General features: G+C 37.9%; 1 protein-coding gene across 1 annotated transcript in view; it reads left to right on the top strand.

Moving 5' to 3' along the window:
- Positions 1–26967, top strand: part of MED24 (mediator complex subunit 24) — a 359234-nt gene that overhangs the window by 264331 nt on the left and 67936 nt on the right. Inside the window, exons 15-16 of the mRNA XM_067142734.2 lie at positions 2084–2176; positions 16748–16898. Coding sequence (XP_066998835.1) covers positions 2084–2176; positions 16748–16898 — 244 coding nt within the window. The remainder of the gene's footprint in view (positions 1–2083; positions 2177–16747; positions 16899–26967) is intronic.

Raw genomic sequence — 26967 nt, forward strand, 5'->3', positions numbered from 1 at the left:
AGGAAAACTAGGTGTATGAATATTACAAGCTCAGTTGGAAAACCACTTCTGGGAAAAGAAGACAAGGCAGAAAGATGGCAGGAACATATCCAACAGTTCTATCATGGCAAAGGCATAGATGATATGATTCTGGAACAAGAAGAGGCTGTTGATGCTGATAAAATGGGAACAAGGCACATGGAATTGATGTTATACCCTCGAAAGAACTGACTGCCTTAAGAGAAACCAGCATGGCAAAGTTATTCTACTTAGTGCGAAAAATGTATTATGCAAGATTAGTGCCGTTCTTATACCTATTCCCCAGAATGCAGGTGCTGACAAGCGTGAAAACTACCACACCATTAGTTCAGTATCTCACGCTTGCAAAGTTTTAACTTGTATTATTTACAGAAGACTGGAAATACAAGCTGAAGCTGAGTTGGGAGAAGATCACTTTGGCTTCAGAGGAAATGTAGGCACAAGTGAAGCGATTCTGACTTTACGTGTGATCTTGGAGGATCAAATTAAGAAAAACCAGTCCACGTACATGGTGTTTGTAGGTCTAGAAAAGGCATTCAGTAATGTTGATTGGACCAAGCTATTTGAGATTCTGAAGGTGATCGGGATCAGATACCAAGAAAAGAAGAATTATCCCCAATCTGTACAAAAATCAGTCTGCGGTGATAAGACTCTTGCATGAATACCAAAACAGTATTTATTATGCCCCTAGGTCAATGCATTAGTATCTAGGTGTTTTACTGAAGATGACTCATAGAAGTTAAAACATGTCTAATTAACACACATCTTATAAGATGATACTAATGTATTAACTTAGGAGAATAATAAATACTGTTTTGATATTAATGTTTCAACCATCAATACAGATAAAATGTTCATAGTCTGTAATGCATTGATAAGAATTGAAGGCTATGAAAAAAAGAAAGCAACAATCCAGAAAGGAGTGAGGCTGAGCTGTAGTTTGTCCCCCCCCCCCCCCCCTCCTTTTCAGTGTTTGTATAGAAGAGGTGGTAAAAGAAATCAGAAAGGAATTTGGAAAAGGAATCACAATCCGAGGAAGGGAAATCAAAACCTGAGATTTGCTGATGATGATGTTTTATCCGAGTCTGCAGAAGATCTGGAGAAATTGCTGAATGGTTGGACACAGTCCTGGAGAATGAGTACAAGATGAAAATACATAAATCCAAAACAAAAGTAATGGAGTGCAGTCCAACAGGGTCAAGTGATGCAGGAAATATTAGATTAGGAAATGAAGTTGTAAAGGAAGTAGATGAGTATTGTTACTTGGGTAGTAAAATAACCAATGATGGCAGATGCAAGGTGGACATAAAATGCAGTCTAGCACAAGCAAGGAAGGCCTTTCTGAAAATAAATTTGCTCACTTCGAACATTGATACAGGAATTAGAAACAGGTTTGTGAAGACTTTCATCTGGAGCATAGCATTTTATGGAAGTGAAATATGGACGATAACCAGCTCAGAAAGAAAATATAAGCTTTTGAAATGTGGTGTTACAGAAGAATGCTGAAGGTGAGATGGATAGATCGTATCACGAATGAAGTGATACTGAATCGAATTGGTGAGATGAGAATGATTTGACTAAATTTGACCAGAAGAAGATATAGGATGATAGGACACATCTTAAGACACTCATGGCATCTTCAGTTGGTTTTTGAGGGAATTGTAGACATAAAAATGTTGGGGATAGACCAAGGTATGAATATGACAACCAGGTTAGAGTAGATGTAGAATGTAGTAGTTATGTAGAAATTAAAAGATTAGCGCAGGATAGGGTGTGATTGTGAGCTGCATCAAACCAGTCTATGGACTGATGTTTCAAACCACAACAGCAACAACAACCACCACCACCTAATATCTGCATTAGCACAGGTAATCAGGAGTTTGCTGTTCTACATTCAGCAATCGCTGTTGCACATTATGATTATCATAATATCCCAGTTAGATAATGGTGATGAATGATGACAAGAAATTATGATATTGTAATGAATTGGTACTGTAAGAATAGTAAAATAAAAGTGACACCTTATGTGAAGATTAATGCAGTATTTACTTTTTTTTAAATACAGGTCAGGATTAATGTTTCAAATCATCCGCAAAATGCAGTATGACGTCCATCCACCCACTCAGTCAAAGGTTAAAGTGATGACTTTGTCCCATAGGTAAGTTTTTAAAAAATTTGTTATGTAATTTTAACATGTTATTTTTTGTTAGCATCACAGTACTCATTTTGAAAAAGTACACAATTTTATTATCACCCAATATCGGACTTGTTACAAAACTGAAAAATTGAAGTAGATGGCTGAAATTGTAACGCCAGATGTTGATGAGAAAGTTGCCACTGAGGAGAGGAAAGTAGAGGTGGCATTCAGGCTCTTGCTTTAAGACATACAAATCAAGATCCCTATCCTATCAGGTCAAATACAGACATTACCATACAGTTGTCAAACTAGACTGACTGTACACAGCAGAAACCTTAGCTAGAATGAGAAGTTTGGAGACAGAGAAAAAGAAAGGGAATACTTAAGGAAAATTCTAGGTCTAAAGAACGTTCCTAGAAATAGTTTCACATTCCACCTAAGGTCAAACAAGGAGCTCTACAAAAAGTTTGAAGTTATATCAGTCAGCACGAGAGAATGATGTTTTGTGGGCATACCAAAAGAATGGGGATCAACAGTTTTGTGAACAAAATTCTCATCCTTCAAGAGAAGTGGAAGTCACAACCTTCCTGTTTTCAAGTCTTGAAAAGGGCAAACATTACATCAGATGATGTCTGGGACAGAGTGAGGTATAGGACGAAATTTGTAGGGAAAGATGATCCCCGTCAAGAAAATACAAAACTTTCTGCAGAAGAGCAGCTAAGAAGAAGACACAGGCTGAAACATCTGTTGTAGGAAAAAAGGCAAGGGGACACCTTGAAGAAGGGATGATTGGCTGTCGTGTTTTCATAGCTCATGGATGGCTGTATCGAATTATACTAACAAGTTTTGGTTCATTGGGGACATAATAGCTTAGATACATTTTCAGTACATTCCCACAAGGTAGTATAGTTCTTATGCCAGTCAGTGGAGGCAAGCTATTCAAAATGGAAAGTCATTTCCTTTGGCTGATATTCCACATAAAAACTTCATATCCCATTGCTGATAATCACATGTTTACTGTAGTTTTGATAAAACTTGTAACCAAATTAAATAAATTAAATTGTGTGGTTTTCAAGTTATATTAAATAAATATTCCATTAAATGTTATATAAATTGTAACGTTCCAGACGTCACAGTGTAATTATGTTAATTTTATTATGTGTGATTAATTCAGGAATTTAACGTCATGATATTTATCTTGGTATGTAATTGTATTATAATTCATGGTTGATCATTTGCTCACTATCATTTCATTACTTTGTAACTACGACTTGTAAACGAGGGCTGAATATCCTAATATTCACTTAGATTCTTGCGACATTCGTTTAAATTTAACTTGCAGTAGATTTCCTCTATCTTGCCACATCACCGAGGAAGAAGGAAGGACAAATTTAGACATCAAATTCTGGGAAAAGCGAGCACGTGTTCAAGCGTTGTAACGACAGCTACCGTATTTCGACCAGAATAATTCAAACTGATCACCGCCTATATTTTCAAAGGAGCGTGATGTTGCCATGGATACTGAGTGAAAGGGCTAATAGAAGAACAGTTGATATCTTGGGTGGGACCCATCTACTCTAATATCTGGAGTGGGGAGAGACGTGTCAACTGATTGGACCACGTGTAGCGACCTGTAATTAGAGCCAGAGAAGGTTATAAAAGGGCGTGTTGGAGCTCTTGGCATCATTATTATTCGTCTTCTGCATTCGTTATTATTAATCTTCTTGATTCTTCGATCTTGTATTTCGCTGTAGGTCTGAGAACTTGTCTTATGGTTGTTGTACCATAGTGGACTAGTGTGATAGTTTATCACTTCTACATTTATTACTTCGTTACCACGACGTGGTACTTAGGAATTTCTGAATGAGGGGTGTATAGCCACTCTCATAAGGAAGTACGTACAGCTCAGCTACTAGACCGGTTTGTACCAGTCTAAGACAATAGGTAGTATTAAACTAGATAGAAATGAAACTTCAGGGCACATTTTCAGTAAAGTTGGAAGGATTATTAACTGAGTATCCTCTCCACATAACCCAAGGAGGTTTTTCTAACTATGACTTAGGGCTCATCTCCAATATATGGGATAGAACATAATAGGGAGTGTTAGTGTCGAAGCTATCTTCCAATTAGTGGTCGGTGCACTTAGCAAGGCAGGAATGGTACTTAGCTGCAGATGAAGAGATCTCAAAGACGACCGGTGATGTTCCAGCTACAAGGATGGAAGCTTTCCAAGGACCAGCAGAACAAGACTACATGGTGAGCAAGCGAGTTAAAAATATTGCAAGTTTTCGCGAAGTAGAGTCATTCAACTTTTTGTTAAATTCATTTCCTATTTTAAATTCAGTTCTCGTTAAACCGTCGTCATTTATATTCAATATAATAAATAGTATTTTTCTAGTTCACTTTAATCAATCTGCCTTAATTAGCCTTTTGATTTCTAATTCTCCTGCTTAATGATTAGTGCACTATCACCCCACCCCTGTGATAAGAGTCCGTCCAAGCTTGATTATAAATTTTTATCTTTAAGTCATCAACTTAAAGATTGGCGCCCTTAGCTTGCATGGTTGCATTTCTCGTTCAGTGATTGTTCTCCGAGAGGGGAAGTCACAAAATTAGTGCAATATCTTATAAAATGTTGTGTACCAACTGAAGAAATGGCATCGGAAGGCATTAACAAATATCATTTGCTGCTAGAAATTTTACGTAACAACATTGACGAAAACCCCGTTGAGATAATAGTGGGTAATCTCAATGCTAATATGCGAAGAGAAGTAGAATTCAAACTGACTCTCTGAAAAAAATCTTTACACAAGAAAAACAGTGATAAGCTTAAAGACTGACATCCCTAGCACTAGATCTAGACATGAAAAAAAAAAAAATGGAAAAAATATTGAAAAATAAAATATGAAATATAATCAATAAATATCACCCCTCTACCACTTTGAAAAAAAAAATATAAACAAAACAACTCCTCCCTTTCTATCTTTACCTTCAACGAACAAATTTACAAAGTCACCAACATCTTTAAAAACACGGTGTAAAAGTAGTTTTCAAAACCAATAATAGGAATGCACAAGTCTTACATAATGCCACATCCATAAACAAGTTCAATTGTTCTTCAAAATAGGATTATTTGCAACAGTTGTAATTCTTCTTACATCGGACAAACCAGGAGGAATTTTAATATAAGGTACTTGGAACATGTCAATGCCGTGAAGAACAATTACAATCAATTTTCAGCTGGAGGACAGCATATGCATGACTATATTCACAAATTCACATACATAAAACAAGATATGGAAATTCTCAAAATCATCAACAAAGGACCCCTCCTTAACATTACTGAAAGCTGCTTCATGCATATAGATCAATATTTTAACCCAAATCATAATCTTAATGGCATTTCAGAAAAGCCAAATATCCTATTTGACCTTCGTTTCCCATTTTTAGAAACGTCAAACTAACAAGTGATAATTCAGTTTTTCATAATATTCACAGCCCTTTTCCTCAGCAGCCATCTCTTTTCCCACATCCTTCTGCGCTGCTTTAATTACCTCCCTTCCCCTCCCTCTCCTTTCACTGACCTCTGCCCTTGCCACACCCCCTCGCCCCTTACCACGCCTACCTCTCCTAGCCCCTCCCCTTCCTTTGCCTTGAATCTCATAACCGTTAGTATGAGGCACACAATAATACACCATGCACCATATGCCGCAACGAAAGGTAGTTCTCATATAACCTATGCCATTTGACTAACACGCTCGCTTTTATCTAATTTTATCTATCATTTATTCAGGTTAACTTCATGGACACCGCAATGAATTGCGAATTTATACCAGCCACAAATTAAGAATGTGTCATTTTTAACCATATCTTCATGTGCCGTCCTGACAATAATGTCCAACAGCTTTTCAGCATGATTTTAATAAGCACTGCAGGAACATTTCATTTTATTTACATTGATCAATGTGGTAACACCATCTAGCAGTTCTGCATCACTGGTCGTTATTTAGTGGCATCCAGTGGCTTGCATACTGCTAACACGACTCAAGTAGATTTGGTGATTGATGATCTGACTTCATAATCAACATTTACCAGATCCCATTTTGCAATTGAAATTGTAAGGATTAGCAGTGATGGAACTAACAGTTCTATGAATATCAATACGAGTCTGGATGTATGAACATACTCCAGATGCTAAGAATATAGAGCCTAATTTATTCTTCAGATTTTATAATTAGTTCATCCCAGATTCTAATGTTAATTCTGTGTTTGTACATTAGTTTTCATGTCAATTGTGTGTTTTTACATTTGTTTATTTATTAGACATATATATATTAAGGCTAAAGATGGCCAGCCAAGGCTGAAACTAGTCCCTAGCTTAGTAATGTAATTCAATAATATTGCATATTGAAAAAGGTGGACCATACAACATTAATATAATAATTAATATTGTGATCACAATTCAATACGGATCAAAACCATGAAGTTTATATCCTATGATTAGTATGGCTGGACGATAGTCATTCCAATAGTCATAACCAGATGGCAATACGGGGCACGTTGGCCAGCCATGTACTCCTCTTTGGTCTATAATACAGTCAAATAATCAAATAGCTTAATAACAGGAAGTGGAAGTAGAAAGTGAGTAAACTAACATCAAAAGTAGCACACCATAGACGTCTACCCAGGGCAGGACCTGCATAAGTGCTTGTGTTATGTCATGTTAGTAGTGCTTCTTGGTTATATGTCTTAATATTTTGTTGCCATTGATGCTTTCACAGCCCGTACTTATGGACATGATATAGGCTTTTGGGCTTATGCTATGTCAAGAAAATTAGGTGAAATTCTTTACATTTCACAGAGAACTGTACTCTGCGTTGTTGTTGTTGTTGTTGTTGTTGTTGTTGTTGTTGTTGTTGTTGTTGTTGTTGTTGTTGTTGGAGTCATCAGTCCATAGACTGGTTTGATGCAGCTCTCCATGCCACCCTATCCTGTGCTAACCTTTTCATTTCTACTTAACTACTGCATCCTACATCTGCTCTAATCTGCTTGTCATATTCATACCTTGGTCTACACCTACTGTACTTACCACCTACACTTCTTTCAAAAACCAACTAAAGAAGTCCTGGGTGTCTTAAGATGTGTCCTATCATTCTATCTCTTCTTCTCATCACATTTTGCCAAATCAATCTCCTCTTACCAATTGGATTTAGTATCTCTTCATTTGTGATTCGATCTATCCATCTCGCCTTCAGCATTCTTCTGTAACACCACATTTCAAAAGCTTTTATTCTCTTTCTTTCTGAGTTAGTTATCGTCCACGTTTCACTTCCATACAATGCCACGCTCCACACGAAAGTCTTCAGAAACATCTTTCTAATTCCCATATCAATATTCGAAGTGAGCAAATTTCTTTTCTTAAGAAAACTCTTCCTTGCTTGTGCTAATCTGCATTTTAAGTCCTCCTTACTTCTGGCATCGTTAGTTATTTTACTACCCAAGTAACAATATTCATCTACTTCCTTTAAGACTTCATTTCCTAATTTAATATTTCCGGCATCATCTGCCTTCGTTCGACTGCACTCCATTACTTTTGTTTTGGACTTACTTATTTTCATCTTGTACTCCTTACCCAAGACTTTGTCCAAACCATTCAGCAGCTTCTCGTGATCTTCTGCAGTCTCAGATAAAATAACAATATCATCGGCAAATCTCAAGGTTTTGATTTCCTCTCCTTGGATTGTGATTCCCTTTCCAAACTCCTCTTTGATTTCCTTTACTGCCTGCTCTATGTAAGCATTGAAAGGGAGGGGGGACAAACTGCAGCCTTGCCTCACTCCTTTCTGGATTGCTGCTTCTTTTTCAAAGCCCTCGATTCTTATCACTGCAGACAGATTTTTATACAGATTGTAGATAATTCTTCATTCTCGGTATCTGATCCCAATCACCTTCAGAATCTTAAAATAGCTTGGTCCAATCAACATTATCGAATGCCTTTTCTAGTTCTACGAATGCCATGTACGTGGGCTTGTCCTTTTTGATTCGATCCTCTAAGATCAGACGTAAAGTCAGGATGGCTTCACGTGTTCTTACATTTCTTCTGAAGCCAAATTGATCTTCTCGCAACTCAGCTTCAACTTGTTTTTCCATTCTTCCGTAAATAATATGTGTTGAAATTTTGCAGGCATGGGATACTAAACTAATGGTGCAATAGTTTTCACACTTTTCAGCACCGGCTTTCTTGGGAATAGGTATAATAACATTCTGCCGAAAATTGGATGGGACTTCTCCTGTCTCATACATCTTACACACTAAATGGAATAGCCTTGCCATGCTGGTTTCTCTTAAGGCAGTCAGTAATTCAGAGGGAATATCATCAATTCCAGGTGCCTTGTTCCTATTTAGGTCACTCACAGCTCTGTCAAACTCTGACCTCAAAATTGAGTCTCCCATTTCATCAGCATCAACAGCCTCTTCTTGTTCCAGAACCAAATTATCTACTTCTTCACCCTGATACAACTGTTGAATATATTCCTGCCATCTTTCTGCTTTGTCTTCTTTCCCTAGAAGTGGCTTTCCATCTGAGCTCTTAATATTCATACATCTAGATTTCCTTTCTCGAAAGGTTTCCGTGATTTTCTTGTATGCAGCATCTACCTTTCCTAGGACCATACAACCTTCGACATCCTTGCACTTCTCCTTCAGCCATTCTTCCTTAGCAACCTTGCACTTTCTATCCACTTCATTCTTTAATCGCCTGTATTCTTTTGTGCCCTCTTCATTTCTAGCATTCTTGTATTTTCGTCATTCATCAATCAGGTCTAGTATCTCCTGAGTTATCCACTGATTCTTAGTTGATCTTTTCTTCCTTCCTAACATTTCTTTAGCAGCCCTACTGACTTCATTTTTCATGACTATCCACTCTTCCTCTATTGTGTTTCCTTCAGCCTTTTCATTTAGTTCTTTTGCAACATGTTCCTTGAAACAATCCCTCACACTCTTTTCTTTCAACTTGTCTAGATCCCATCCTTTTGCATTCTTTCCTTTCTTCAATTTCTTCAGCTTCAGATGTCATTTCATGTCCAACAAGTTGTGGTCAGAGTCCACGTCTGCTCCTGGGAAAGTTTTGCAATCCAACACCTGGTTTCTGAATCTCTGCCTAATCATAATGAAGTCTATTTGATACCTTCCAGTGTCTCCAGGTCTCGTCCACATATACAGCCATCGTTTGTAGTGTTTGAACCAAGTATTGGCAAGGACTAAATTATGATCAGTGCAGAATTCAACCAGCCGATTTCCTCTTTCGTTCCTTTGTCCCAATCCGTATTCTTCTACTGTATTACCTTCTAGTCCTTGGCGTACCACTGCATTCCAGTCTCCCATTACAATTAGATTCTTGTCATCTTTTACATATTGTATTAAATCTTCTATCTCATATGTTCTTTCGATATCCTCATCATCCGCTGGGGTAGTAGGCATATAGACCTGCACTGTTGTGGTGGGCATTGGATTGGTGTCTATCTTGACGACAATAATTCTTTCGCTATGCTGGTCGTAGTAGCTTACCCGCTGCCCTATTTTCTTATTCATTATTAAACCAACTCCTGCATTTCCTCTGTTTGATTTTGTGTTGATATTTCGGTAGTCGCCTGACCAAAAATCCTGTTCTTCCTGACAACGTACTTCACTTATACCAACTACATCTAACTTTAGTCTATCCATCTCGCTTTTCGGATTCTCTAATCTACCACAACGATTCAAACTTCATTCCACGCTCCGACTCGCAGAATGTCAGTATCCATCTTCCTGATGATAGTTAGCAATTAAGATATTTAGCAATTTCTCGAATATTCTTATTCCACATCTGTTTCAACATCGGTAACTGCACGTGTGGTATAGGATGCCTCAAAATTAAAGCACCTTACAAAATTCTTCTAACGTTACAAAATTACAATTCTTGATATACAGATCACTTAATCACTCTTGCAATGTTAACAATAAGGTTCAGAAGTCCCATTCTTGAGGTTTCCCTAAATTAATTTTCTTTCCTGGTTACTTAAAATTTGAATACAAAACTCACTCCAAAATACTTCTTGCATCTTGCAATGTTCATTCTGTCCAAAACTAAAATGGTACACATATTAAGAAACACAATAATCAATGATTTTCAAATAAAGGGTAAATAGTAATTTACATTTCCAAACTCAGTAATTACTGTACTTTCACAACACACAATGCTTAGTTCCAGTTCTCCGTCCCACCACCGATTACATACTCCTCCTCCCAAAAGTCGAGCTCAGTTCGACAAACAATCCTAAATGAAATTAAAGGGAGGCTTTAATGGAGATTTGAAAACTTTAGGAACGCCACAATTGCACCACACCACAAATTTTTATCTTCGTTCTCTTCAGGAACGTATATACATGTAAAAAAAATCACAAGTAGAGCGTTGGTATCGCTGTCAAACGAATGCGTTGCCCGTGGCCAATGCCAACGATCTCCATCAATGTTGCAGTCCCACCTTTGCTCTCCTGCAGCCTCAGCACAGCCCACCAGCTTAGTGAACTGGCCCATAACAGGCGAAAGTTGCTGGCGCAGCACATACCTTCCCATTCCACCATTGGATATTAGTGGCCAATAAGTACATTGCAGGCTCCAAACAGACACCATACATTGAACAGGGGTGATGGTATTGCGGTCACTGGAACATAAGCAGACACAGCAGAAACGTTGAACTGAAGAAATAAGGCCATCGGCCAGAATTATCGAAGAACTAAAAGTTGAGTTTCAAGGGTGGACTTTTTATTGCTTTTTTGTAACAAATAACACTCCTGAGGGAGATCCCCTCCCATAGTTCTGGGATACCCTAGCCCTATTGGCAAGTGCTATTTTAGAATTTAGGAAAATCATTAAAAGACTAAAAGAAAATCTGCCGGAGTTTACCCTAGTACCAAAACTTAATACAAATCCCTAACTATGCACATTAATAAAAATCCAAATCCTATCCCAAAATGCATATTAAATTACACCTAGCATGATCTCAAATGACCATCATCGTTTCAACTAAAACACACCTTAATTAACCTATAAAATTGCCAGTGTATCTGGCCGGATATCCCCCCCCCCACCCGCCAAAAAATATTATTTATAACTAAATCCCTTATAACTACTAAATTAAATTACTGTGTGCATTCTTAATGGCCCAGCATTAAGCAAAATAAAACAAAACAAAACAAATAAATGGAAGAATTTAGGATGTTGCAAGGGAACTCAAAACAGAGAAATAACTACTTAGCTTGCAACCATATTCAGTGAATTGAGGTTAGTAAGTTACTAGTAATTTACCATGTCATGTACTCATTAAATTTTTTGCATAGATAAAACTCACATTACGTATTACATGTTACCCCCCCGTCAAATTTAAAACGGAACTAAGCCAGGAAACAAATCAGAATCACATTACTTTACCGATGAACCAAAATCCCAATGAAACGATGAAATTAATTCAAGAGTGCGCGTACAGAAATTCAACTCACTGATATAAGCAATAAAAGGGCACAAGTGACACCTTCATACCAGAGATTATCACATAACAGCACAACACACAAGACTACCGAGCCCATCTGTCCTTCGACACACACACACACACACACACACACACACACTACCAAAACAAACAAGACACAAGTGCGATGATCCCTGAATGAGCATTACTAACCAATAGTAAAGGGCACAAACGACCTCAGTACTGACACCATCACAAGAACACACACCGAGCTTGGTAGCTGCAGTCGCTTAAGTGCGGCCAGTATCCAGTAATCGGGAGATAGTGGGTTCGAACCCCACTGTCAGCAGCCCTGAAGATGGTTTTCCATGGTTTTCCATGGTTTCCTGTATTCACACCAGGCAAATGCTGGGGCTGTACCTTAATTAAGGCCACGGCCGCTTCCTTCCCATTCCTAGGCCTTTCCTATCCTGTCGTTGCCATAAGACCTATCTGTGTCGGTGCGACGTGAAGCAAATAGCAAAAAAAAAAAATAAGAACACACATACAACCGTGCGATGACCCATCAAGTAGTACCCAGAAAGTAAAAGGACAAAACATGACCTCAGGTACCCTTAAATATATCACAAGACAATGAGACTCTTAGGGTCAATATCGTACTCCCAGGAGTGGAATGGCCTCTCAGCACGTTAAGTCCTAAGTCTCAGTACATACACATATGCCTACCCAAGGCACCCAAGACAACCACAATATTTACAAAACAGGACAGATACAGCCTGGCTACCCAATTTTGAAAACTTACTCGGCAACAAGATCCCATACTCTGGCAAACTGAGTAAATAAATTTAGAAGGCACGAAACCAACAAAGAAAGAAATTTTAACACCGAGAAAATCAAATAAAACCAAACAAGCAGAAAAATTAATTGACTGCCTTAGCTAAATCATGACACCTACAAAGTTTCACTAATGACAGATTTAAAGTAACAGAAACGAAAATCTTGATGACCTGCAAACCAACTACAGATTTAATAGAAATTAACAGCTCAGCATAATGATACCGAAATGAACATTTGCAGAAAATCTTCCTAGTAATCATTTTCCATCTAGGCACCTGATATTGGGCCAAAGATCACAGATGATTCTCATATCAGCTACACCAGATTTGAAACATGTCACGAACATGAGTGTAGATCCATAACCCGTCAAATTTGCCAAAATGGCCTCAGTGAACGCTGGACTATTAATATGGTGAGCACGTTTCACCCTATGAGACTATCTCAGTCAACGTAGACCCTTCCTAGCAAGTATAGGAATACACTGGTAAATAAATATACGTGACAAGGGAACAGACACTTACACAATGGAAAAGCTCAATAAGACAAACTAGGAAAATTTCACTCAGATTAAGAGATCGCATCTCTAATCTGATCGGCGAATTTCGTAACTGGCTGGGAATCGCTCCAGATAGTCCCATACCTACTCGGAAACGAACCCAGATACAGCAAAAGACCAAACACAACACCACATGACCGGAAATTTAAATACATACCGAGCTAAAATACGACATGAAAATTAATTTTAGAAGATCACACACATAGAATAATGCCAAATAAAACACAACAGGCAACAAGAAACAACATTTTGAAAATAATTTGCCAAAGCACGAGATTTGCAAACAGGAAAACACTTGAAGAAATAGACTAAAATTATGAACTTTAACCTCAAAATTATTGCTGAAAATATACTAAAACAGAAATTTTAGAAAACCTAATGAGACTCCATGCTAAAACTTGACCAGAACACACACACTACAATTTATGTTATCTGGAAGAAGATCACGACACGAGTAATAGTGTAAGATTGAATTGAGCGCTCATAATCTCGAAGTAAGTCAAGCAATCATCTGTCTTCAACACATACGCGATTCAGCTATTTGGGAGATAACATCAGGTCATGCAGTGAAGTGCAGCACTTAGCATAAACTAATGACATAGCCTAAAGCAACAAGTAATCCCACAGATATTAAGAACAAAACAGACGAATCGAAGAAAACTTTAAATAATCAAACATATTGAAATTTATTAAAGAAAACTTTCGGAATGCAAACACAGCACACGCAATGTGAAAATATCACTTTACTACAAAACATGTGGGAAGCCGACGGCTTTCCACACGAGAAAATGTAGTGAAAATTAACCATGAAACAGAAAAAATTTGGTACAGGTACAAGGTGAAACACAGTAACAGAAACAGCACACCGCGGAATGAAAAACACGTGGTGCATAGAACTCTGGCAAGGATCATGATAAACAAAAACAGGAATTAAGAATATACACATAACAATTAAAAGCTATAAAAGAAACATGTTATTAACTTTGCCATTGATGCTTTCACAGCCCGTACTTATAGACATGATGCTGTATAGGCTTATGGGCTTATGCCGTGTCAAGAAAATAAGATGAAATTCTGTACGTTTTGCAGGGAACTGTGCCCTGCGTCCTCAGAAGAAATCTCTACTGTCCACGAGAAAGGCTTCCTAAACAATGACTTTAAAATTTTAGACGTTATAATAGAAGTGGAAATGGTACATTCAGTCACCACCAGATGGCTCCCAGGACGTGGCAAGAAGCGGAAGCTGACCGAACCATCAGACTAAGTGGTTCACATAACGTGTGTACGTAACATATGAACTTGACAAGTGTATGATATAGACACAAGCCTGGAATGAGACATCTGGCGCTGAGGAATGTACGAATTTGGAAAACACAGAGACGAAATAACAATAGTGAAAGGACAGGGAAGGGAACTACCTACGTAAATTCTTAATGCCTGGCAACCAGGTATTACTTAATTGATAGCTGGTGTCCCTGTTGAAATTGTTAGGATTTCTACGTATTTCCACAGCTTCCCGTATAATCCTGGACCTGTAGTGTCTAGTGTGGGTAAGAGCTCGAGCATCTTGGAACATGACATCATGACCCGACGATAACCTATTGCCGATTTGTCTGGTTGGTTGAGACGAATATTACGTTCGTGTTGCTCGATACGGGTACCAATGGACCAGTATGTTTGGCCGATGTATACCTTACCGCAAGTACAGAGAATTTTTGGATGCCTCAAAATTAAAGCACCTTACAAAAGGTTTCAAACGTTACAAAATTACAATTCTTGATATACAGATCACTTAATCACTCTTGCAATGTTAAAAATAAGGTTCGTAAGTCCCATTCTTGAGGTTTCCCTAAATTAATTTTTTTCCTAGTTACTTAAAATTTGAATACAAAACTCACTCCAAAATACTTCTTGCATCTTGCAATGTTCATTCTGTTCAAAACTAAAATGGTACACATATTAAGAAACACTGTAATCAATGATTTTCAAATAAAGGGTGAATCGTAATTTACATTTCCAAACTCAATAATTACTTTAACAACACACAATGCTTAGTTCCAGTTCTCCATCCCACCACCGATTACATAAAGAATTCTGACAATGCAGTGTTTGTGGAGACCGTTAGCAGTTAAACTGGATTATTAATAAACATAGAAGCATCATGTATTTAATACATTTGTTTGGCTTAATATTAGTACAAATTTAAATCATATTGTGAAGCTGGGCTGGAAGAGAAATGTTTAAACTTCTTTATTTTTTTATTTTTTTCTTTCTTGGAAGATGTATCAAAACCTTATAAAGACGTTTCTATAGGTGACAGGGAAAGAGAATACATACTACTGAATTCACTAATGATAACTACACAACAGGGATATTTAAATAGTTGATAGAAATTTCTTTTCCTCCAACACAAGTGCGTTTTATGTTGTTTATGTGTGGGTACAGTGAAAGCTAAATCTGCTGTTTCTGAAGATAAGTGGAGAGTATTAAAAGATGTGAGCAAATATGAAAACCTTTTCCAATGGAGCTTATAAAATAACAGTGTATTGAAAGGTGTGAAAAAGCACTAGACAACAAATATGAAAATATTTGCACTGGAGTCCATAAAAAATATCACTGTATTATTGGAGAGAACTCTCTTTCTAAAACAAATGTTAGTTGTAGCCGTATATTTCAGACCAGTGGGTTGTTAAACATAATTTTCTGGGCACGCTCTTCGACTATTCAGAAGTTACACTCTGCCGTGTGTGAGAGAATGACGTTGGATGCCATTTTGAACTCTGCAAATTTTTTACTAACTAGAGTCAAAACTTGAAGGTGCAATTTTCAACATTCACGCCATCTCTGCTTTCCGAAGGATTTTAATTTTGTCTTCGTTAATGTAATTTCACGACTTTTTCCATATTCATAACTAGGCTATCACAAGACAGATGTGCACCATGTTAGTCAGCTTGGCACGATTATGTTCCTAATTCATAGGTGGGCTATCACGTGACAAATATTCGCTGCCCTTCACTGTACCACTGAACACACAATAAATTTCTAACTTCTGAATGGAATGTGAAATACATGCACAAACAGGCTCACTGAATTATTCAACAAACTCACTGCTAACCACGAAGCAAAATTGAACATTCCTGAGGTTTGCTTCTTGAAGGTGCAACTTACCCTGTGAAGTTCGGGAATTCAAGGCCTTTTCCCGTTACTGCGCAACTTTTCAGTGACCTGCCTGTTGTGCTGAGGGCTCTTAATCTGTGTTGGAAATAATGTTCCTTTCACTAGAACATTTTCATCAGGGCTAGGAAAAATGTGATCGTACTAAGCAGTAATAGCAAAAATTTGTGATGCGGTAAGTGAGGTATTTTTATATAGATTTAATGCGATGGGAATAGGGACTTCCGAATTTACGACTTGCTAAGCAAGAAAACGTCTAAATGTGGAATGCACAAACGAGGTTTCATTATTTTTACAAAAGGTGATTAATACCTGGACCAGTTATTTTAGCTGCATCTCTTTAATTTCTCAGGCTAAGGGACTGGATGTTTGTCTTAATGTTTTCATTTACTCACATTTCCTCTGGATACTTGTTTCTACTTACTGTTTCAGACCCTAATGTTATACTTAATTTTTAAGCATGTACAAATTATTTTGGGACTTTTCACCTTCATTTTCTATGTAATTGTTGTTGATGTAGCATCATCTCCCGTCAGCCTATTAGTAAGCAGCTGGAGGCAGTTTGGGCTGGTGTACAACAGCGTGGCTGGGTGAATATTGAAGCTACACACTCCCTAGAAAGTCTCCTCAACACTGGTGGATCTCAGTGGTTTGTGACCAATCTTGTCAAGGTAATTTCCATGCCTTCTCTTGTGTGTGATACGGGTTAGATCCTTGGATTTTCATTCTTGAAGAAAATCTTGGGAAATCTGTCTCCTTCGCTGAATGGGCAGCATAGCAGCCTTTTTTCCAGAGGGTCCTGGATCTGATTAATACCTGAATCAGTTATTTTAACTGCATCTGTGTAATTCCTCAGGCTAGGGGACTGGGTGTTTGCTTTAATATGTTTCCATTTACACACAAAATACCACACTGCCAATCTTGTCAGAAACATGTAATAGTTAAGTACGAGGGCTGTAAGTAAAGTAGTGGCAATATTGATATAACACAATATATAATAAACTAATGAGTATAATTGCGTTACATTCATTCACTGTAGTCACCCACAAAGTCTATTACCTTTTGCCAAATGTCCGGAATCAGTTGGGGGGATTGGCAAGGCATTCTCTGTTGATGACAGTCTCATTCTTACCCACACAAAACACCTTGACCCATCGTGCAGCCGTCTTCTACAGTAATTCAATCTCGCCGCAGGCTTCATGTAATCTTTTATGACATTCTGATGCATTTTTGCTATCGGTAACCTCAATTCATGAACACTGATCACTATTTGAAAACATGCTTTAAAGCGATGAAATCAACACTCATCACTTCAGTGCTACACACATCGGTGCCAACTATTACGGATTGTCTGTAATATAGGATGCTAAAAGGTTAGTTTTTCCCACCTATTCAATACATATACATACATACTAACCTTTTAGCATCCTACATTCAGTATCTTCAATACGGATAGGAATGATTTTTATCACTTGCAATTGTCTGTAATAATTACGGATTTCACCTCATGATTACAGAATTATGGTCAAAGGGGAAATTATTACGGAAAAGCTGACATTTTACATGTTATAAACATCATTTTAGGTCCGTATTGAAAATTTACAGTTCAACAACAATAAAGGTGTTTTAATTTGTTCCACCTATTCAATACTTTTATTTTCACTTATAGCGGTTACAAATTAAAACACCTTTATTGTTGTTGAAAAGCTGACATTATCGCAAAAAAATAATTTTGAATGGTAAAAAGAAAAGAAGGAAAAATGTTCAATCCTTTCGAGCCTTTCTCCTAAATTGTCCTCTTTTCCATGCTTGTGAGTTGACAACAATACTTATTCGATCGTGACTTCCTTTGCTACCTACAAATGCTGTAAAATCCGTTGTGAATGAAGGAGCTCAGGCGCTGGCCTTCTCCACTATAAATCCTTCAGTAATGTTGTATTTGTTGTATTAAGAAGTAAGGCCTACATGAAGCACATCTGCACTGGAATCGCTTATGGTTCAGAGGACGAAAATGCCATCACAGTGGGAAAGATGCTTCAAGAAAAAGTAAACAGAAAAGCAGCTGCTGCGTGAGAAACAAGCTACAAGGAATGTTTTATCACAGAACTAACAGGTTGTGTGCAAATGTTATTGCATCATATGATATGCTTTCGAATAGATTGCTAGAGGGAAGGGCAAAGGGGGTGTCATTATCGACAAGGAAGGAGCATGCTTTGGACTTGACTCGAAATTATTCTCGGGTGTGGAGGTCGATTACTGATAATCCACTTCAAAGGTTGGCACCCCTTCTAACAGACACCGTCTTCCAGGCCACAAAACCAGCCCTTCGGACGATGGGCAGAAAAACCTTACACGCCTAGGAGAAACGCTCCCAGGTGAGAAGGTTGGTAGTGCATTCGTCCCTGAAGGGAGTTAAAGCGAATACAAGAAAGAGAGAGAACACAGCTGGGTAAAAACAAACATAGCACAGCATAAAATCACCAAAAGGTGAAAATCACACACTTACAGAGAAAGGAAGCCGCTTAAGGCCGTGGTTACAATTACCAAAAGGGACAGTGGCAGTGCTCCATTGAAAACGGTGAATGAAAAACACCACCATTGGTAACACAAAATGACTTTAATTGGTACTGAATGAGATGTAACAACTTCAAGAGAAAAAAAAAAGGAATCCTAACTGAAGTCAAATTTTAGAAAAACCTAAGATTAGTAGAGAAAAGAAAAATGGTTGCCAGAAAATAATTTCGATATCATATTGAGACTAAATTAAATGAAAATAGTAAAGAAGTTTGCAACCAAGTAAATTAGAAAATATTTTTACTTTAAATTAACTGATAATAATGAAATGATTTGCAACCAATAAATCAGAAAATATGTTGACATCAATTAACTGATGATAATAAAATGATTTACAACCAATAAATCAGAAAATATTTTGATATCAATTAACTGATAATAATAAAAATTTGCATCCAATAAATTAGAAAATATTTTGATATCAATTAACTGATAATAATAAAAAGATTTGCAACCAATAAATTAGAAAATATTTTGATATCAATTAACTGATAATAATAAAAAGATTTGCAACCAATAAATCAGGGGGAAAAAAAGTTGACCTCCATACCTTTCTACCAGAAATTACTAATAACTAACATAAAATGTGATCGATCACCGGTATAAAATAAACTAAGCAAACTTTTAGTTCCAGTAAACAAGCTTACAGTTCAGCTAGATGCTAAGTAGATCACTTGGTCTTCATCACCTCGAGTAATCACCAAGGGGCTGTTCCCAAGATAAGTAATAATTTATTAGAGAAATTTAAACGCGCCGCAACCAAACGAAAAAGAAAGTTTAAAAGGTGGCAAAAATGGATTAACGAAAATCAAATATAATCAACTTCATAAAAGCAGTAACATTAACAGAGAACAACGCAAAAGCACGCGTATCGGTTCACTCAGTCCAATCCCAACAACAATTCAATCAACATCACGTTGCGAAGGTAACCCAAAACAACGCAAAGCCTCCTTCCCGAGCGAGGAGGAAAAGAAACTGCAGCAAGGAAAAATATCCTGAAAAACCCCAGGAGAAAAGAAATCATACCAAACAGAGCAGAAAAGTACACAGAATTACAGACAGGAAACCCCAGAAAGAAAAAGGTGATAAGCTCAGTACCTTGGAAAAGCTACCTTGGTTCACAAGAAAATATTACAATACGGGCCAGAAATGAAAATTATTAAATTTAAAATTAAATTTTTGAAACCAGTCCACCGTGCATTTTCCACGATCTGAAGAATAATTGGTTAGAAGAACCCATCTTTTAGAAACACATTAGCACTCACGACGCCAAGTCCGAATTCGGTGATATTATAATTATTATTATTATGCTCGACCAGATGAAAGTACTTTTGGCATACATCAAACTTTTCTTCTCGGGGTATGAGAAAATAATTGCACAGGTACATACCTTTTTCAGACACTATACTTTAGAAAATCCAAACCTGGTCATTGTTGATAGTGTTTACCACGAGGCAACTGAACTTAATCTCTCCACGAAGAATCCAGAAGAAGCTTTTACGAAAAATAAGGTAGTTACAGAAAATGGTAGAAGGTCAACCACAAGCTCGACGGGAAGAGATCCCCGTTAAAGGGAAATTCACCCAGGTTTTAGTGTAAGATACCAGGCCATAGCGCAGCAAACGTTTACACTTCTACACATCATGGCTTCCCGGTTCCAACTAACGCTTTGGCACGCCAGCTCAGAGCAGTCTCGCCAGGGAGCTCCCAGTGCATGCACAGCTAAGCGGAGGCATTGCACATACCCAGTGCAAGAGCGAACGCCGCATTACGTAAAATAATTAGAGTTCTTTGACATAAAGCCGGTTGGCACTAATTTCTATAGTTATAACACCAATCCAAAAAGGTTGATGGGTAGGTTCAATACTGTTAATACTGTCACACTCTGTACACAGTAACAATACGCTCAACTGGATGCCCGTCAGATGCACACTATACATTGACAACACCGCCACCTGACTGCTCCCATATCCTATTTGTGCACGATCAATCTCCTGTGAGTGTCTGGACAACGTTGCCGCTACTTTATTTACAGCCCTCATACATCCCTCCATATAGGGTTGGAGTTGGTAAGACATGCAACTGTAAATTTGGTCCAATTCCACATTTTATCTCCCTCCACAAAATTGCCAGTACATGTGCAAAAAATAAAACAAAATGAATAATCAGTATACAAATTAAAAACATTAGAGGTAAAACATTCACAGAAATACAGCGGAACCTCGATTCTCCATTTTTGGTGGGACCACAGGAAAAATGTACAACACGGGAAAACGGAAAATCTGGGAATTAATGAACTATCAACAATTTGGCTAAACATCACAAAAATGATGTATGTATAATTATAATTTTACAAACACTCTTATACCAAACCAAACTACAGCCCCAATGGGCCTTCGCCTACCAAACAACAGTTGCTCAGTCCGAAGGCTTGCAGATTATGAAGTGGCGCATAGTCAGTGTGACGAATCCTCTCGGTCGTTATTCCTGGGTCTCTAGTCTGGGTTGCCATCTCACCATTAGATAGCTCCTCTTCAGTAACTTTGATCAGTCAAACTCTTCTAAAAATCTAATGATGCCCAGTCAAACAACAATCGACCACAAGTAGTTGTTAATTCTCTAATCGAATAAAATAAAGCACATTAGATAAAAAAACGGCCATCAGGATGGCAAAATCCCTTTTCTTAATCTTCCAATGTAATTTGGTCACCGGTATACTTTTCGTAGTCAGTTTCTGAAAATATTGTACCGTGTAAATTAGGCTTACATCGACTTTTAAAGGTTATGTTGAACTCGAGAATATGGTTTCGAATGTATCAATTCTCAAAAGTTCTGGAATGGATTATATTCAATTCTGCCTGTCACTAATCACAATCAAATTGGAAAGAGAAAAATATTTATCAAAACTTCGGAATTTATGGTTATTCATGACATTGAGCTCAGATAGAAAGCGCTGTGCAAGTCAGTACGAGTGGGAAATAATACATACTTTTTAATCACGTCAGGCAAATGCTGGGATGTACCTTAATTACGGCCACGGCCGCTTCCTTCCCACTCCTAGGCCTTTCCTATCCCATTGTCGACATAAGACCCATCCGTGTTGGTGCGATGTAAAGCAAATTAAAAAAAAAAAAATTTTAATGTAACGTGCGCAGATAAAAAGACTGCAGTTTTTATAACATTTTAACACAAAAACGTAAAATTCCCTGTCTTATATTAGGACCAAAACAGTAATAGGCAATCCCAAAACCTCCCATCTGTTCTGGTCTCGTTAACATAATTGTATACGATAATATTAAAATTTTGTGTTAAGAAGGGAACAGGTTTGATTCCTGCTTGAAAGCCCATTGACTCTACAGTGCCTTGAGGGAAGTCCCCGAAAACCTGTTCAGTGATACAATCAAAAAAGTTCTTTTTTAAATCTAACCCTGGGCATACTGTAGATGTTTTACAAGACCGGTATGAACATTTGATGAAATTCGTTCCGTCTTCAAGTAGAGCTGTCGAAATGCATTTTGTCTCCTTCCAATTGTTGTGGCCACTCTCTGCTTTATGATTTCTGAGGATTTTCTAAACAATATCATCCAAATGCGATGCTAAGATGGTCCCTCATGCAAGATCACTGCCGATCACTTTTCCAGTACATTACTTGCCCTAATTATCGCAATGATGGGACATTAACACCAAGATCCATAAGTATGCCGTAGCTGTCTTTTTGCGAGATACAGTTTCTTGAAAAACGCTTGATCAAGGATAGTGCAGGATTTTTACGTGATTTAATTAGGAGAGCTCACGGGACCATGTAATTTGAACGAATAATCCGGGAAACCGTAGTTCCCAGGAACGTGTAATCGAGGTTCTACTGTATGTAACACTTCAAAAATCATTGAAGCTGTGGTTGGTTTCCCAAACCAGTATTAGTTCACTGCTAAAGAAGTTTCCTTTACTCTTTCTGTAGGATACAGAAATCAATCACATCAACATAGTTCATGGATTTTAAGAGTTCACTTTCACTGCACAGAAGAGAAAAGTCTTGTAAGTGTTCCTTAGTGAGAGAAGAAAGCAAAGATGTTTTAATTCATTGAAATGACGAAAATGAATGTTCAGCTAAAATGTTGTTTAACGAGTGCACAGGTACAAACACAAACTTACTTACACTCAAGTGTATACCTTTTTCAAATCCTTTTGTTGAATCAAAGAACTAATTTTTTAAGCATTTAAGGAGAATCTGTTGGTCTAATTAAATGGCTCCATAGATGAATATATATTCTTGAATTTATACCTTGTCTATGTTAGCACTATAACATGAAAGTAGAGGTGCAGCTAATGAGGCAACTTCTTCGAATGTCAGGTTGTTATATTATTCAGAAATGTCAATATTTTTTTCATATTTCTGTATGCTTCCTTTCTTTTTTCCAACTCGGGAAGCATGTAGTCGACCATTAGCATTGGTCCTTGCTCAAAATTCCTCCCTTGGATGGAATTTCCTCTCGTTATGAGAGTTCATGTAGGTTCATCAGCAATTAATTTCCTTTTCCTTTGTTGCTTCTTGCTGGAGTCATATTTTGTGAATTTAGATTTTTCAGTAGAAATATTTTCAAAATGGTTGTACATATTTCACATGTGTATGCAGAGAATCGTAGAGTTCATCCACTAAACAAAAATCAGTATTAATTGCCTGTTACTTTTTGCTTGCAGTTCTGTAATTCATTGGTCCACTTGATGAAGGTGGCACTGATGGCTTATCAGACCAATTCTTGCATAAAACATGTGGCCACACATGTTGCATCCAATGGAAAGTGGTGGGGGGAATATGATAGTGTTTGTCAAGGTTTCTTTCTCTGGTGAGTTCCCGTTTACTTTCTTTGACGTTCCTGCTCAAACTGTACAACTGCAGCTGAAATGGTAGCACGCCAATGAGTGCAGTCCACTGCAAGTATTTGGGTTTATATCTACTCTGCTTATGGACTGTTTAAGTTGATCTTTATATCGCTTCAGAAGAGTTCTCTTGCCAGTGCTGATACCATACAGGATTTTCCGAGGGAGTCTGCTGTGACTCATACGATGGACATGGCCTGCCCATGTAAGCCGATGATGATGGATTCCATACTGTTTAGCTGTGCTTTCTCGAGAACTGCAACATTAACTATATAGTTTCCGATTTGATGTTCATAATGGACCTAAGTTTTTGTTGGCGAAAGCATTCCAGTTTCTTGATGTCCTGACAATATAGGGTCCAGGTTTTACACCTGTAGAGTAACAGCAGCTTGGTACACCATTATTTTCATGCTAATCCTTAGATCTTTATCTTGGAATACTCAATGTGAGAGATGTTCAGAAGTCACATGGACTTTCTGTTCTCCACGTCCTTGTCAGAGGTACAGTGCATTGAGAAAATACTCCCGAGGTACTGAGGTATCTGAGTTGTGTCAGATATGGTGATATCAAAATCTGGGGTGCTGGTACCAGGAGCAGGCAGAGCAAGCACTTTGTTCCTCTGAATGTTAACAATTAGGCCCTGGAGATGTAGATACAGATATACATAAAATATTCATTTTAATTTACGTTGCATTTGCTGTAAAAATGTTTGTTAGAATGAAAATATTTGCTGGAGACTACTTTTTCAGGTAACTATCTCTTGACAATAAGAGGGTAAGCAGCAACCTTGAAGATATTTGTGGAATGTGTTCACAACCTCGTTTCCACTTGCCTACAGTGTGTCAGCACTTTATGCATTTAAGCTTCATGTTATTTTTTTAATATTTAATTTTCATTGAAAAAGGGGCCTAGAAGATTATTGAGTAGACATTCAAGATGACTACGCAGACATAGGAATTTGCCGGTGAGAAAAGAGAACAATTGAAGATCTATGCTGTTCTATGCTCTATTATAGCTACCAGCTGATTGAACCTCTTCATGCATAAATTATTTTAAAATGAGGAGAGATCCTCACTTGGACTATGTGCAAGTAGGTTAGCATCCTGCTTCATGAATTTACCAAGCTCAGAACATTTTAAGGAAGCCTTGGACCTATGGGAGTAACGTAGTCCCACTCCCACATGACAGGCGAGGGACTCCTTGGAAACATCCAGGCGAACAAAATTGTATTCGATGGGGAGCTATCAGTATTAATGGAGCTTATGCAAGAAAGTAAGTAGAACTGGCTGAGTCAGCAAGGATGCATCTGGATGTGCTAGGAGTAAGTGGTATTTGGGTAAGGGGATATAACGAGAAAGAGATAGGAGATTATAAAGTGTAATTGATGGGTGTTGAAAAGGGTAGGGCAGAGTCTGGGGTAGGGTTGCTCATCAGCAATACTATTGCACGCAACATAGTTTCTGTTAAGCACGTAAATGAGCGAATGATGTGGGTAGATTTGGCAGTTGGTGGAATTTGAACCAGAATCCTCTCAGTGTATTCACCATGTGAGGGGTCAATGAGGATAAACTTGACAAGTTTTATGAAGCATTGACTGACATCGTAGTCAGGGTCAACAGCAAGGATAGGATGGTGCTTATGGGCGATTTCAATGTGAGAGTTGGAAATAGAACTGAAGCATACGAAAGGGTGATGGGTAAATGTGGGGAAGATAGGGAAGCTAAGAGGCATGGGAAACATTTGCTGGACTTCTGTGCTAGTTCGGGTTTAGCAGTTACAAATACATTCTTCAAGCATAAGGCTATTCACTGCTGCACATAAGAGGGTAGGGGAACCAGATCCATAATAAGACTATATCTTAACCGACTTTGAAATCGGGATATCTGTTGGGAATGTATGGGTTTTACGGGGATTTTTTCGTGATACAGACCACTATCTGATCTGTAGTGAACTAAGTATCACTAATCCTAGGATAGAGAAAGTAAAATCTGTTTGCAAACGAATAAAGGTAGAAAATCTCCAGGATGAGGAAATTACACAGAAGTACATAGATATGTTTTGTGAGACGTTCTGAACTGTGGACACTAAACAGGTTCAGGATATATAGAAGGAGAATGGGTGACATACAGGGATGCTGTAGTAGAAACAGCAAAAGAATGCCTGGGAACAACTTCGTTTAAAGATGGGAAAACGCGAACATCTTGGAGGAATGATGAAGTGAGAGCAGCTTGTAAATGTAAAAAGAAGGCTAACCAGAAATGGCTCCACACAAGGGCTCATGCAGACAGGGAATTGCACATAGATGAAAGAAACATAACGAAACAAATAGTTGTTGAATCCAAAAAGAAGTCATGGGAAGATTTTGTTAATAACCTGGGAAGGCTAGGTCAAGCATCAGGGAAAACTTTTCTGGACAGTAATAAAGAATCTTAGAAAGGGAGGGAAAAAGTGGTTTGGTAACTCAGATAAACTCATAATAGATCTCAGGGAATCACGGACAGGCGGAAGGAATATTTTGAAAATCTTCTCAACATAAAAGGAAATCTTCCTGGTGGTGTTGCAAACAACCGAGCTCATGGGAAGGAGGAAAATGATGTTGGTGAAATTACGCTTGAGGAAGTGGAAAAGATGGCAAATAAACTCAGTTGTCATAAAGCAGCAGAAATAGATGAAATTAGATCTGAAATGGTGAAGTATAGTGGGAATGCAGGTATGAAATGGCTTCATAGATTACTAAGATTAGCATGGAGTGTTGGTAAAGTACCTTCAGATTGGACAAAAGCAGTAATTGGACCTATCTATAAGCAAGGGAACAGGAAGGATTGCAACAACTATCGAGGTATCTCATTGATTAGTATACCAGGCAAAGTATTTACTGGCATCTTGGATGGGAGGGTGCAATCAGTCGTTGAGAGGAAGTTGGATGAAAACCAGTGTGATTTCAGACCACAGATAGGCTGTCAGGATCAGATTTTCAGTATGCACCAGGTAATTGGAAAATGCTACAAGAGGAATAGGCAGTTGTGTTTATGTTTCGTAGATCTAGAGAAAGCATTGACAGGGTACCGAGGGAAAAGATGTTCGCTATACTGGGGGCTTATGGAATTAAAGGTAGATTATTAAAATCAGTCAAAGGCATTTATGTTGACAATGAGGCTTCAGTGAGAATTGATTAGACAAGGCTGTAATATTTCACCTATCTTTCACCTTTGCTCTTCGTAGCTTACATGGATCATCTGCTGAAAGGTATAAAATGGCAGGGAGGGATTCAGTTAGGTGGAAATGTAG

This window comes from Anabrus simplex, chromosome 3, assembly GCF_040414725.1.
Source record: "Anabrus simplex isolate iqAnaSimp1 chromosome 3, ASM4041472v1, whole genome shotgun sequence".
Taxonomy (NCBI): domain Eukaryota; kingdom Metazoa; phylum Arthropoda; class Insecta; order Orthoptera; family Tettigoniidae; genus Anabrus; species Anabrus simplex.